Genomic DNA, 15,707 nt, shown 5'->3' with positions numbered 1-15,707 from the left:
CAAACCCTCCGAGCCATACATGAAGCAAACCGACACCCACTATGAAGATGCAACAGGACCACGAACTAGAAGCCAAACAGCAAGATCACAACTCTCCAGCTCAAATCCCCAGCAACTAAGACTAACCGGAGCATAGCCAAGCCCCCACCTGAACAGAACACGCCTCCAACCAATCAGAACACGGCTAACCCCCAACCAATCAGAACACAACCAAACCCCTACCAATGAGAACACACCCCACCCAATCAGAACACAGCCAAGCCCCCACCCAATCAAGTCCCACCCCACTGGCAGTTAAAAGGAGGAAGCAGCTGCAATCTCACATTACTCTGAAAAGCACAGAGCCGGAGACAGAAGCCTGAAGATGATGAATGAGACTTCATCGAAACGCGTTGCCTAGATACTTCGAATCTTACGCGGGAGAAAACCCGAACAACCAAAGATCTATATATATATATATATATATATATATATATATATATATATATATATATATATATATATATATATATATATATATATATTGTTGTTCTCAAGGACAAACAGATAACACAGATGATTGGCAGGGTATATTTGTGCTGGGCTTAGAGACTACTTATCAGAGGCAATTTATTCAGCTGAAACAATAGTACAGTCAGTTCTTCGGAGTAAATCTGGCAGTTCTAAACTATAGTGGTTGTAGTAACAAGCACAGCCATCCTTAAGAAAGTAGTAGCTGAGATTTGAGCTATTTTAGAATTTCTAATAAAAGGTGTGATTGAGAATGATTAGGATCAGAATATAGATTAATAAAATAGTATGACTGAAATAATTTAGGTTTGCAAATAAAATGTAGAAGCAATTTAAAAAGTCTTCAAGTAGAAATAAAGTAAGGCATCCTGAAATTTCCTCACATTGATCTCATCCCATTCTTTTGAAAGATTAGCTTTTAGTGTCTTGCTTGTTTCTTTTTCTTTACAGCCTCAAAATCAGATCTCTAATTTTGTTAATTCTGTTTTTTTCCAAAGGGAACATACGAAACATTTGGTGCATTTATGCCATAAGAATACATAAGTAAGTAGAGAAGAAATATAGTAAACAAATGCTATATAATATTTCTTATAAAGTTAAATATTTAGCTGCTCAGATTTATATAATATTTCCTATAAAGTTAAACATTTAGCTGCTCAGGTTTATATATTTCCTATAAAGTTAAACATTTAACTGTTTAAGATATTAAGTATATTCAGCTAAATAATTTTTCAGGCCATAAATTTAAATCCCATTTTATGTGTTTCAGAATGTTCTCTTACTCAAAGGGAAATGATGAAAGTATTGCACAGAAGTTTTCTACTGGATTCATTGTATCTATTTGTTCACAGATGAGAAATACAGTTTGAAACTTCTAAAGAACATAAAGGATCATTGTGCTTTTACCTGTAGCCACAATTTGTCATGCTGAGACCACTTTCCTCCTGCAATGCACTGGAATGTTGCATTTTGCCCAACATTAACCTCCACATTTTGCAGCCGCAGGAAGTGAGGAGCTTTTCCTAACAAAAAGACAAAATATTACCAGGATAGAGCATCACAATGCATAATGATAGCAGAAGTAAAATGAGAACCAGCCTTTTCTTTCTTTCTTTCTTTCTTTCTTTCTTTCTTTCTTTCTTTCTTTCTTTCTTTCTTTCTTTCTTTCTTTCTTTCTTTCTTTCTTTCTTTCTTTCTTTCTTTCTTTCTCTCTCTCTCTCTCTCTCTCTCTCTCCTTCCTTCCTTCCTTCCTTCCTTCCTTCCTTCCTTCCTTCCTTCCTTCCTTTCTTTTGCCAAGTTTCTCATAGAATAAATGACCTAGCAAAGTAATGCTAATCCTGTCTTTTGGTTTTCTTTTTTTTATATGCAGACTGTCTTTCCTGTTCTAGCTAAGAAGATGAAAAGAAATACAATGACCACCTTGCCATAAGCAGTGTACTATAAATAAATATTCTATAACAAAAGAATCCAACATTTCCCAGGATATTCAATTAATATTTAGTGGAAGCAAAAAGCAAATGTCCTCTGTAGAAAGATCGGTAAATAATGTTCATTTAAAAAAGATAGATATGAAGGAATAAAAATTTACAGTTACAACTAATAATTAGTAACAATAAATAAAAACATTAGCTTAGTTTAAAATTAACAAGATGAGAAGGAAGAAAGCAAGATGCTTTCTTAACTTGTCTATTAGCCATCTCCATAATGATTTACTCTAATTGGGACCTCAGGATAGTTGACAAAGCCAGGTCTTTAGGCTCTTTCAAAAGACTAAAACTATGGGTACATATCTCACCTCAGGGTCACAATGATCCAAAGAGCAGCAACCATTGCAGAAATGGCTCTTCTCTTGGACCCCACTAATCAAAATGTGTTGATTGATGGGATCCTTCTGGTGATGGATGATCTCACCCAGAAGCTTCATGTAGATGTTTAAAAGGAATGGAGAGAGGACTGAGCCTTGCAGCACACCACAAAGGGTTCAGTACTCTCTCCACTCCAGCTGTGGATTGTACTTCTCACTCCCTATCAATACCAGTTAGGATCTGCCTGGGACAGAGGAGCCAAAACAGAGCAAAGTGTACTGCTCAGCCTCAAACCCTGCAACCAACCCAAAAGGATACCACGGTCAAGGAGAACAAGGATGGATGCACTACACAGAAGACAGAAGTAAAAGGTTTATTTTACCAATTATCTTAGAGACAATAATCCAAAAACAAAGAATCACATCTCTATGTTTCATACAGCTTGAAGCTATAACTCAGTAGCAAATTAGTATTAAGAGCAACAATTTATTAAAATGTTATGCCACCCAACTCTCAATGACTCTGGGTGGAGCACAACAAAGAAATTACAATAAATCCAATAACATAAATACTACTGATAAAAGATGGCAAGTGCAATGCAGCAAGGAGTCTCATTCTCTCTCACTAAAGATCTAGGAAAAGAGCCAGGTCTTCATAGCTCTTTTAAATTACAGCAGATATGAGGCCATCTGGGTCTTGGATGGCACAGTTACTTTCAGCGAAAGTTCTAATTTACCAATTCACAGGTTTACATCATTTTCCAGACTCCCGGGTAAAAAGGAGCACCCTGACCACCTTTCATGCTGGAGCTTTGCTTCCAGAATATCTGCAATATTGGGTTGTTTGTTTTTTCATAATGTCTCTGGCATTACAAATATATAACCAAAGCAAATGGTTTTTGTATATCAAAATCTATTTCTTCTTCCGTTCATTGAATAAATACAATGCATGTACTTTATTAACTGATGTTGCCAACTTTTTGAATATGTTCGGTTCTGTGCTATTGCTACATTCCAGCAGCAAAAAATTCAAGATATTCACTAAATTTAAGTCTACAAAGGTTCCATTATCAGAAAATTTACCCATTTATCCAGTACTAAATAATATGCTAAGCGACAACATTGCAATGATTATTTTAGAATGCACTAACAGTGAAATGGGAGATCTCTGATCAAGATTTACTTCAGATTATAGCAATCTTAGAATCCAGTTATGACTATGGTGATGGAGCAGACACACTTTTAATTTTTGTCACTCATTTTTATATTTAAATTAAAATCATTCTCCAAACTTGGCTGTTTGCTTCAGATAGCAAAATCCATAGTAAGGGAAAACTAGCTAGTAACTGTCCACAACATATATTGTATTCCTGAAGAACCACATCCAGTCAATCAAGTTAAATAGTGCTATGCCATCCCTTTTAACTGGTCACTAATTTATCCATGTCAAAATGTATTGATGTACTAGCTCTTGGCTGAGGCAGGGATCTGTCATTTGAAATGGAGAGCCCTTGATACGAAGCAGTACTGCTTTAATATATTTAACCAAACGATTTTGACAGTTAATATCTTCCATTCCCTCCAACTTCAGTGTATGGACCTGTTAAATTGGCAATAATTCTGCTATTTTAAGTTCTCTGGCACTTCTGAATTAGAACAAAAGAAAGCATTTACTAATAAGAGCTGGCAAAATCTGCTTGTTTGCATGCAAACCATACTAATCTACATTTCCCAAACTGATAAGTAAAGCAGCATATAATTATTTGGGGGAAGGGGGCAGGAGATTTCCTGGCTTTAATTTCTTTGAACATTTTGATACAATTCCTTAATCACAAATAGACAAGAACAATTAGGCAAAATATCATGCAAAATTACTGCTAAAGGATGCTAGTTAGATCCTCAGTTATATGTATATTTTCTATTCCTCCTCACTGCAGTCTTGTTTCTTACAGTAGATAATTTTTATTATGTTATGTTAGCCTTGGAAAGTTAGTAACATCTCCTTCAATTGACGAAGTCATGTAGACATTTACTTGATGTCAAAAGAAAAAAACAATGCCACTTAGTTCCTATGAAATATTTTTTTAAATTTTTCCCTCTTATTTATAGGCCTAGGTTTTTTTTTAGTTGTCTTCTACTCAAGTAGTAAGAAAAACAGATCCTGTTTAGCTTTTCAAAATCATTCAGTTATTCATGAAATTCTTACTGGATGACTAGTTACTGTGACTTAGTTCACAGTGACTAATTTTCTGCACAGAGTTTTTTTTGTGGGTGGGTGGGAAGGATAGGCAGGGATTTTGAAGTATAATGGAAATAAAGGGATGAAGGAAAGAGAGCAAATGGGGCATAGAAATAAGTTTATGGTTTTAAATAAAAAGCCATACTATGTGAACAGAAGCACTTTGAAGTCAAAATTTCAATCTTCTACAGAATTTTGAACTGATTTCTGCTAATTTGAGTGGAAAGAACTCACCAGGCTAACAGGGTTATAGTTCTGCTCCCAATCTTTGTACACACTACCAATGTATGTATGGACCACCCATTCTTACATTTAAAACTTATGCTTAAAATACCACTCCATGTTCCTTTTTGCAATAACTGCACTAATAATTATCATGTCATCACAGCTGAATTTAAACCTGGAAAATCTGGAGACAATCTCTGAAAAAAAAGTTTCCAATTGTTTGGTAAGCATTCATAAAACACTGAATTACCAGTGTTAGTGTTTGGGGATAAACCCCCAAGCAGAGTATGCAGCAGCAGTCAAGCCAGGCAGGCAAATGAGAGAGAGAGTGGGCCCAAGAGTATACACACACTGGAGACAAAAACACTGTTTGTAGTTATAAAATAGTTATTTAATTCACACAGAGATTAAGAAGTGTCATTCAGTCCATATATCATTATCCAGTATATCCATCCAGTTATCAAGTCCATTAACAGTAAATACAATGTCTTTATCTGCTTGTAAATCTTCTCCTCCTGATACCTTTCTCTCAAAGACAACGCTGAATCCTCAGCTCACCAGGCAAACAGTCCTTGTGTTCAGTTGAAATGGTATCTGGCACAGTAGCCTCCAAAGTAAGCAGATAGACGTTCCAAAACAGCAGGCAGCAGACCAGGAACAGAACCAGGTGCATCCAGAAGCCGGGTCTATTACGTTTCCCTTCCTACCTTTATTGCTGCCTGCAACCGCACCCACAATGACATTGCAGTTTCTTGTGCTTAAAGCTACAAGACACTTAATCCTAGGTTTACATATTTATTCAACCCAAACCTGGTTGGTGTATCCATATACCCAACATTCTCCCCTTTTGGGTGATATAAATATGTAATGCCTTTACATTCTAAACCCATATTTTTCACAACTCTCTAGATGCTTAATAGCACCTTGGGCTTTAGTAAAATGATCAGCTACATTGTCCTCCGACATGCAGTACTCCAGCTGTATCAATTTACTCTGTACAGATTGTCTTACATTAAGATACCTCAAATCTGTATGTTTACTTCTCGTTTTAACTGCAATATTAATGGCCATTTGAATTGCTGCCTGATTATCTTCATGTACAACTATAGGGTAATTTACAGTTATACCCATATCCTTCAACATTTGTTTGTACATAATTAACTCAGTACACAATAAAGATAAACAGGAGAATTCTGCCTCCATAGTAGACAAACTTATATGCTGTTGCCTTATTGACTTCCAGCCTATTAATGTCTTACCCAGCATTATGGCTGTTCCTGAAGTCGACTTTCTAGTATCTCTTTCTGCTGCAAAACTAGCATCTGCATAAGCACTCAATATGAGATCACCTTTTGGTTCTAAATACAGTGCATGGTGTAATGTACCTTTAAGATATCTTAAGATTCTTTTCAATGCTATCCAGTGACATTGAAGCGGATCATTATTGTGTCGTGCCAGCTGATTAATACTAAAAGCAATATCTGGCCTTGACCAATTGCTAATATATGATAAGCTACCAACCAAGGATTGATATAGTTCCTTATCACATTTGGGACTTTGTGTATCCATTTTGCAAATATCCTGACTCATTGGAGTCTTTGCAGGCTTACAAAGTTCCATCTTATAATCTATTAGCAATTTAGATATCTTATCTTCCTGAGATATCTTAAAACCTTTCTGTGTTCTCAATATATTCAATCCTAGATATCTCTTTATCTCCCCTAATTGCTTGATTTTTATTTTCTTGGCTAATGATGTTATTATTTCATTTGCTTCATCATTAGTCTTAGTTATCAGAGCAATATCATCAGTAAACAACAATAATAATGATATTTTCCCATTCTTTTCTCTCTTAAATAGACATGGGTCGGCTAAACCAGCTTTAAAACCTATATTGTTCAGTTCTTTTACAATATACTGGTTCCATTCATAGCCCGATTGTTTAAGACCATAAAGGCTCTTCTTTAATAACCAACAATCATTATCATTATTATTGTCTCCTTTAAATCCATTAGGCCTTTTCATATACACAGTATGTCTTAGTGGAGCATGCAAGTAAGCAGTTTCCACATCTAAATGGTTAACTATATATTGCTTGCTTGCTGCCCATACTAATGCTGCCCTTAAAGTTGCTGCTTTCAGACTAGGTGCAAATACTTCATCATAGTCTTTTGCACTTTGTCTAAAGCCTTGGGCTACTAACCTTGCCTTATGGATTGTGTTTCCATCCTTATCTGTTTTTATTTTAAAAATCCATTTGCAGCCAATGGTTTTTTCATTACTAGGTAATCTCACGTTTTCATACACTTTCATATCCTTCAGAGACTTCAATTCTTTATTGATAGCTGCATACCAATTTTCTTTCTCTTTAGAAGGATATCTTCTTATCTCATCCACAGTATTTGGGATTCTATTTTCCTGGCACACTGTATTAGCCTGGTATCTATCAGGCGGTCTAGAAATATGTGTAGTCCTTCTGGGTATTACTGGGCTTGGTTGAGTTACTACCTGTTCCTCATCTTGAGCTATTTCTTCCTCTAGGGGCTGTACTTCTTCCTGTACTTCTTCCTTTACATTATTTTTAAAGTTACAGGGATACTTAATGGGATTTCTGTAGGATTCAATAACCACCTCGTTATTGTTATCCTGCTCTAACTTATCCCATCCTACGTGCTCTAGAAATTGGGCATTAGCACTACATAACACCTTAGATGTGCCTTTCTCCCAAAATCTATATGCCCTATGGTTAGCTTGGTAACCAATGAAGAATAATTGTTTAGCTCTGTGTTGCCCTTTACGCCTGAGTTGTGTAGGGATATGCACCCATGCTGGTGCACCAAATGTGTGCAGATAACTCAAATCAGGCTTCCTGCCATGCCACATGGTGAATGGTATTTCACCAGTGGTTGAGTTAACAACATTATTTAATAAATGATTAGCACACATTGTGGCCTCCCCCTACAAAGAATCAGGTAACCCAGAATCAGTTAACATAGTACGGGTCATCGCCTGCAATGTTTGGCCTCGCCTTTCAATAAATGCATTGTGCTGTGGTCTGTATGGTGCAGATGTCTTATGAGCTATTCCAGCTGCCTTTAATCTATTCTGGAATTTGCTATTAACAAATTCCGTACCGTTATCTGTCACCAGGGTTATAATTTGCCGTTTGGTTTTTCTTTCAGCAAACTTTAACCAATTGAAGAAATGTTGATATGTTTCAGTTTTGCTTTTCATTAGGTAGCAAAACCCATATCTAGAGTAATGGTCCATAATGCTCAGTATATATCGAGCACCCCCCATACTGGGTTTCTTTGGACCTATAATGTCTGCAAATACTACTTCTAAAGGCTCTTTAGTTTTGAAACCATTTAGCCTATTTGCAGGCATTATTTTACTCTTATCTTCACAACAGACATTACAACGCAAATACTTATCACAGGGTTTTAACCTTATTCCTTCAGATAACTCTACTGTATGTTTTAGCATTTTAAAATTCACATGCCCCAAACGTCTATGCAATAAATGGATACATTCATCATGAGGCTTGATATTATTAAATACAGTCTGTGCCTCCCCTTTCTTACTATCATGTAAGACATACAACGTTCCATTTAAAGCTGCAGTTACCTTTTTGTTGTCTCTTTCCAGTATGCACTTATTATTCTTAAATGTAACTACATATCCTAGTTTATCTAATACTCTTACAGAAAGTAAGTTCATCTTTAACTGTGGTACATACAACATGTTTATATTCTGGTTCAAACACGGACAATAAGCAATACCTTCACCCTTGGCCTTGAGGTGCCAACCATTGGCGAGTGATATACGTTGTGAGCTTGTAGACATTTTTATAAACTTTGTCTTATCTCTCGTGATGCAGTGGGATGCTCCACTGTCCACCACCCATAAATCATTCTTCATATCACAATTGCCAAACGTGGCTAGTTCAAAGGATTTCTTTGGCTTCTTTACATTCTGGCTTTTTCCTTTTCTGCAGAATATTGCCAAATGTCCTCTGCCTCCACAATTAAAACACTTTTTAATTGTGTATGCCGTTGAAGATAACTTCTCTTCTTCCGGGTGCTTTACTTTACTAAGCTGGTTTCTTTCCAGCTTTGAAGATAATTTCTCTTCTTTATTAGGCTTATCTTCTCTCAGCTGGTCACGTTCAAACCTTCTTCTGGCTTCTTCTAATAGCCTGCCGGTAATCTCAGTTACTGATAAACTGTCTTTTGGTAATACCTCTAATGCAGTCACAAAATCATCATAGCTTTGATCCAAAGAAGACAGTATGATGTATACTTGTTGCAACTCATTAAATATAAGCTCTTTTTCTTGTAATTCTTGAAAAATGCTTTTCATACAGTTTAAATGAGTTAACATGTCTCCATTTATCTCAAGATGTGTTCTAAACAGCTTCCGTGTAAGATTGATATGAGCTCCTACACTGTCTCGAACATAAATCCTTTTGAGATTCTCCCAGCAGTCTGCAGCATTTTCCACTCCACGGATATGAATGAGTTGCTGGTCAGACAGGGTGAGACCTATGATGCACAAAGCCTGTTCATTCTTTCGTTCATAATCTTGTATCAGTTTATAATCCTCTTCATCATTGGGATTTAAGTTTGATACATCTGGTGGGTTTGTTATTATGTCCCACAAACCTTCTATTCGTAGAAGTAAACTACATTTCATTGACCATGAAACATAGTTTGTTCCATCTAGTCTGGATATCATGGACAGACTTGGCAAATTGACTTGTGCCATTGCTCTTGTGATAAACAACTATTTAACAAACAGTTTGTATTTACAGTAATGTGCAACTCCCACCAGCTCTCACTTCTATATCCTGGTTAGTTAGACTGTGCTCACTGCTGGGCCCATAACCAATGTTAGTGTTTGGGGATAAACCCCCAAGCAGAGTATGCAGCAGCAGTCAAGCCAGGCAGGCAAATGAGAGAGAGAGTGGGCCCAAGAGTATACACACACTGGAGACAAAAACACTGTTTGTAGTTATAAAATAGTTATTTAATTCACACAGAGATTAAGAAGTGTCATTCAGTCCATATATCATTATCCAGTATATCCATCCAGTTATCAAGTCCATTAACAGTAAATACAATGTCTTTATCTGCTTGTAAATCTTCTCCTCCTGATACCTTTCTCTCAAAGACAACGCTGAATCCTCAGCTCACCAGGCAAACAGTCCTTGTGTTCAGTTGAAATGGTATCTGGCATAGTAGCCTCCAAAGTAAGCAGATAGACGTTCCAAAACAGCAGGCAGCAGACCAGGAACAGAACCAGGTGCATCCAGAAGCCGGGTCTATTACGTTTCCCTTCCTACCTTTATTGCTGCCTGCAACCGCACCCACAATGACATTGCAGTTTCTTGTGCTTAAAGCTACAAGACACTTAATCCTAGGTTTACATATTTATTCAACCCAAACCTGGTTGGTGTATCCATATACCCAACAACCAGTTTATCCATATCCTTCCTAAAAAGATCAGACTGATGCTTAAATTTACTACCAGGGAATAAAATAATCTGCCACAACTTTCTCAGTACAGATTTTGAAGAAGATTGTGACAAAAGCATCCCATTAAATGTTTTGCCAAGGTATCTGAATTTACTGAAACTTATAATTCACTATGTCCTGATTTCCCAAGAATATTCTGATAATTTTTGAAGGTGAGCAAACTTCTTCATCACACATTAATCATTAAAATGGGATTAAAATGCACTGAATAGATGAAAACCTTTGAACCAACTTAAAACAATTTGTCCCAAAGATGCTGTTTCAAAAGCCGACTGGATTTTTTGGGTTTTCTTTGAAGACATTTTGCTTCTCATCAGAGGTGGTATTCAACAGGTTCTGACCAGTTCTGGAGAAAAGGTAGTGGAAATTTTGAGTAGTTCGGAGAACCAGCAAATACCACCTCTGACTGGAGATTTTACAGTATCCTTCCCCTGCCACACCCACCAAGCCACGCCCACAGAACAAGTAGTAAAAAAAATTGAATCCCACCACTGCTTCTCATCCAAGAAGCTTCTACAGCTCTGACTGGATGGTGGGGAATGGATTTATTCTTCTGCAGACAGCTGGTCATTTGCATTATTTTAGCAAGTTGTTAAGGCCACCTGGAGTTTATCTGATAAACCTCCAGATGTGGTGCAATGGGTGTGGACTGTGGAGCCTTCTTGGAACTGCTGAAAGGACTGTGTTGTAGATTGGAGATAGATAGTGTCATATCACCCTTCTGTTGAGAGAGGGCTGTTCAGTTTTGACATGGATGGCCTCTTTGACCTCTCTTTCAAACCAGTGGTCCTCTCTGTCCAAAATGTGGACTTTGCTGTCTTTAAAGGATTGACCTTTGCTTTTTTTAAATACAAATGGACTGTTGAATCTAGTCCGGATGGGTTTATTCTCCTATGTTGCACTATGCATTTATGGTTAAAGCAGTTTGATTCAAGAGTTCCAGTCTCATTTTGCAAGAGTGAAAAATGGTTGATTGAATTATTTACGGTAGATTTGCATTATTTTCATTATATTGTAGGTGAGGGCTCTTCAACATTTTGTCCTTTAACTAACAACCCTTATAACACAGAATCACCATGAGTGAGTTGAGAGGCCATAAAATTTTCTTTAATAAATAAATAATAAACACAGAAAGATCTGTAGCAAACTGTGGTGATGCCAACATGACTACATGCAGATACATCATCATACAAATGCCACTACAGGTAATCCTCAACTTACAATAGTTCATTTAATAACCATTCAAAGTTAAATCATCACTGAAAAAATGTGACATGACTATTTTTCACACATAAAATCATTGCAACATTCCCATGGTTATGTGATCAAAATCTGGATGTTTGGCAACAGACTTGTATTTATGATGGTGCAGTATCCTGGGATAATGTGATCACTTTTTGAGATCTTCTGACAAACAAAGTCAATGAAGAAGCCAGATTCACTTAACAGCTGCAGGGATGAGGTAAAATTCATTTAACAACTATCTCACTTAGCAAAATAAATTTTGGGCTCAAATGTGGTTGTAAGTCAAGGACTATCTATATTATGTACTGATGTGTGTACATCAGACACATAAGTCAACGCATTTGCATGATGACCTTGTCACATATTTTCATCATTTATCCCTTCAGAGATATCTACTCTGTCAAAGTAAGTTGGAACAAGGCTGCATGGCCCAAAGTGATTCGAGAAACTAACTGTTAAATTTTCTGTGGTTTATCTAAAAATCTGTGCTTAGCTTCTCCCAGTTGGTGGGAGTAAAAATGCTTTAGTCTGCTTACTTTGTCCTAATTATTAAGCTCTCCATAGAAATAAAAAAGCCAGATAATTCCCATGATCATACAAAATAGCCTAAATTAAAATTAAAATTCATACTGTGTAAGTTTGTTCTTTACTGTTATAAACTGAGTATCTTTAATGTCAATTTGATACAGATTCCTAATTGAATGCTTTTAAAATAAATCTGAATAGAACAGCTGAAAGAAATACAGTAGCCTAGGAAATGTAGCAAAACAATCTTTGACTTATTTCTTTATTTCACAGTGTGAGTCACATGCATATACACACACACACAAACACAAAGTCTTTCAAAGAAGCACTGCAAAGATTTACATTTCTTTAAAGAAAAACACTCCAGGCCTTTTTTGACAGTGTGAATGTTGCACTAATTTGCTTAGTTGTGTTAAAGAAGGTTCTCCTCCCTATCCCAACTTTCTCTCTTTAAGTTAATTCTATAGGGAATCACTAAAACCCTGTAATTCTCTCCCTTCAATGGTCCTAACAATCAGGGCTTTATTTCCCTTTAATAATGGTTTAAAATTTTGGCACTTGCTGCACATTTGAAGCAGCTTTGCTTGTTGTACAACTTGAGAAATTATGTATTTATTCAGGGCTGATTGCTTCCACTCTGCAAGCATTTGGAATAGATAAAAGGAAATGCTTCAGAACTGACTAAATTGGTTAAATTACTCATTTGAACATGAAAAGCATTGCTATGGTTAGGAGGGAATGGGGGGGGGGGGATGCTTACTGCATGGATGAGCAAGGACTCTGACTTCATCCACAGCTATGTATCCGGGGTGACCCTTCAAGGAAACCGATTCAAATATGACCTGAAATTCATAGGAGACAACAAGCTGATTAAGTAAACAATTGAAAATTATACACAAAACATCCCTCTAACATCCCTTAAGTACAAAGGATTCAGATTCTGTAATATATGCTTTGCAGATAGTCCTTGTTTAGCAAACACAACTGGGAATAGTAACTCAGTTGTTAAGCAAAATGATTACTAAATGAAACCGCATCTATGTTTATGGTCTTACTTCAGCTTCCCTTTGCTTTACAGACCTGTGAAGGTCATAAATGCAAGGATTGATCATAACCACTGTAATTGAATGGTCACTAAACAAGTCAGTTGCTAAACAAGGACTACCTGTATTCCACAGAACAACCCACTCAGTTTCCAAATTTACTTATGTAGATATACATAAGTATATTTCAAAGACCCTCCTCCAAAAAGTGTGCAAATATGCATGCATGTAAAACACTGTACATTAAAAATCGGTACCAGAAATAAATATAATCATGAAGCCAGCTAAATCTTAATTAAGTCCTAGAACTATGATGGCAGAAAGAATGAAAAATTATAGAATGCGTTAATAGCCAGACAATAAATGGTTAAAAAATATGTGCTACAGAAGACACCTGAAAAGAATGTACAAGATTTTATCAAGATGCTTCAAGACAAGTTATGAAGTGTTATAAAGTCCTTGAAAATATTTTTTTTCTGATAAGATTCTTCAACTCCCTATAGTTATGGATTGGTCATAGAAAACAACATCTTGATGAGATGGTTAACTATCAGAATTTAATGAATGATAAGGAGAAAATAGGTGAGGCTAAGAGCAATCAACTTGATGTAATCCAGCATTGTTTATAAAAAAGAGGGAAGAGAAATCTGAAGTGCCATTTTTATTCCATCAAGATTCATCCTGAAAGACATTCCAAGGTGATTTCCCATGCTCTTTCATTGCCTGGCAACAAGAAGGATATTTGATATGTAAGATCTAAATGATGGATGTTCATGTGTGGCTAGAATACAGCTTTTAACATCTAACAGAAGCCCCCTAGAATTGTTGGATGATGTTGTTGGATGGTCCTAATTCTATAACAGAGGACAAACCTCTTCTTAAAGACTCAATTGGTTGAGAGTAAGGGAAATAGTAAAGAAATCATGACTGAACAGAGGTGCTAAGATCCACAAAAAGAGAAAAGTGAGAAGTTGAAGCAATATATAGATATGGTAAAAATAAATGGTTCCTGAACCATTTTAGTGTCATGAGGTTCTCTGAGTTTTTCGTTCTTATTTTCTCTATGTTCTCTGATTGGTTGTTTTCTTGCAGACATTTCATTATCCCAAACTAGGTAACATCATCAGTGCTAAAATCAATGCATTTTAGTTTTATCTGTATTTATTTTTTATCTCATATGTTTACATTTTGGAGCAAAGTATTTCTTGTTTTTGGGGTGATTCACACCCCACAGAGCAATACCCTGAAATTTTTTTCATGTACAGTGAATGATTAATGCATATGTGTATGTGTATACACACACACACACACACACACACACACACACAAACACACAATTTTTTCAGGTTGTTCTAAATGGTTTGTACAAAAGATAGCATTAGTCATTGTGATTTTGGCATTTCCCAAACAAGTAGTTCAATCATGACACAATTATCTAATTTGTTGTCAACATTAATATTCAGAAAGAGAGCAATTTGGGGATTTTTTTTAAAAAACAGATGTTTCATTCCTTTAGGAGTAATCTTCAAAAGTCATTCTAAAAGTAGGCATAACCAAAATCAAACTTTGCGTACTCTATGTCCACTTCTTTCTGCTCCTGAATGAATGAATGAATTCATCATTGGACAAGTGTGATTAGACACACAAGGAATTTGTCTTGGTGCATATGCTCTTAGTGTACATAACAAGGAAAGATACAATCATTAAGAATCATAAGTACAACACTTAATGATAGTCATAAGGTACAAATAAGCAATTTCCTTAGAGAAGTAAATTTCCCTTTTCCTTCTCACTCAATCATATGACCATGATTACTGATGGAAAAAAAATGGTAAATAATATTCAAGAAGCCTGCTGAATAAAAGAGAAAAATACATTTATTGTAAGTGATTGAACATCCAAGGCTGCAAGAATTTAGGAATACCTGTCAGATTTACTGCTTAGGTTCCTATTGGACAGATTTTAAAAAATACCCCATTTCAATTTAATGTAGTATATACTGTGTCTGAGGATAGTCTAATTCTCTGCATGGCAAGGAAAACCAGACTGTACATATCAGTAGATTTTAGCTCTCATGCTGTTAGGACATATTCGTATGTTTGATTTGTGAATTGTGGTCATTTTAATTAATTTTCTTACTATTATTCCTACACAAATGAAGGCAAATACAGGTGAAACTCGAAAAATTAGAATATCATGCAAAAGTTCATTTATTTCAGTAATGCAACTTAAAAGGTGGAACTAATATATAAGATAGACTCATTACATGCAAAGCAAAATAGTTCAAGCTGTGATGTGTCATAATTGAGATGATTATGGCTTACAGATCATGAAAACCCCAAATCCACAATCTCAGAAAATTAGAATATTGTGAAAAGGTTCAATATTCTAGGCTCAAAGTGTCCTACTCTAATCAGCTAATTAAGCCATAACACCTGCAGAGGGTTCCTGAGCCTTTAAATGGTCTCTCAGTCTGGTTCCCAATCATGGGAAAGACTGCTGACCTGACAGTTGTGCAGAAAACCATCATTGACACTCTCCATAAGGAGGGAAAGCCTCAAAAAGTAATTGCAAAAGAA

The 15,707-nt window shown here is 36.1% G+C and overlaps 1 protein-coding gene across 2 annotated transcripts in view; it reads right to left on the bottom strand.

The window, feature by feature from the left end:
* Positions 1-15,707, bottom strand: part of PTPRT (protein tyrosine phosphatase receptor type T) — a 678,367-nt gene that overhangs the window by 383,380 nt on the left and 279,280 nt on the right. For both annotated transcript variants that reach the window (XM_087929083.1, XM_087929084.1), the window contains exons 4-5: positions 12,846-12,927; positions 1,417-1,532 (exon numbers count right to left, since the gene is read on the bottom strand). In XM_087929083.1, the coding sequence (XP_087785209.1) occupies positions 1,417-1,532; positions 12,846-12,927 (198 nt within the window). The remainder of the gene's footprint in view (positions 1-1,416; positions 1,533-12,845; positions 12,928-15,707) is intronic.

This window comes from Pseudonaja textilis, chromosome 3 (assembly GCF_049901715.1).
Source record: "Pseudonaja textilis isolate UNSWEBS1 chromosome 3, rPseTex1.2, whole genome shotgun sequence".
NCBI classification, from domain to species: domain Eukaryota; kingdom Metazoa; phylum Chordata; class Lepidosauria; order Squamata; family Elapidae; genus Pseudonaja; species Pseudonaja textilis.
This window is presented reverse-complemented; position numbering and strand designations above follow the sequence as displayed.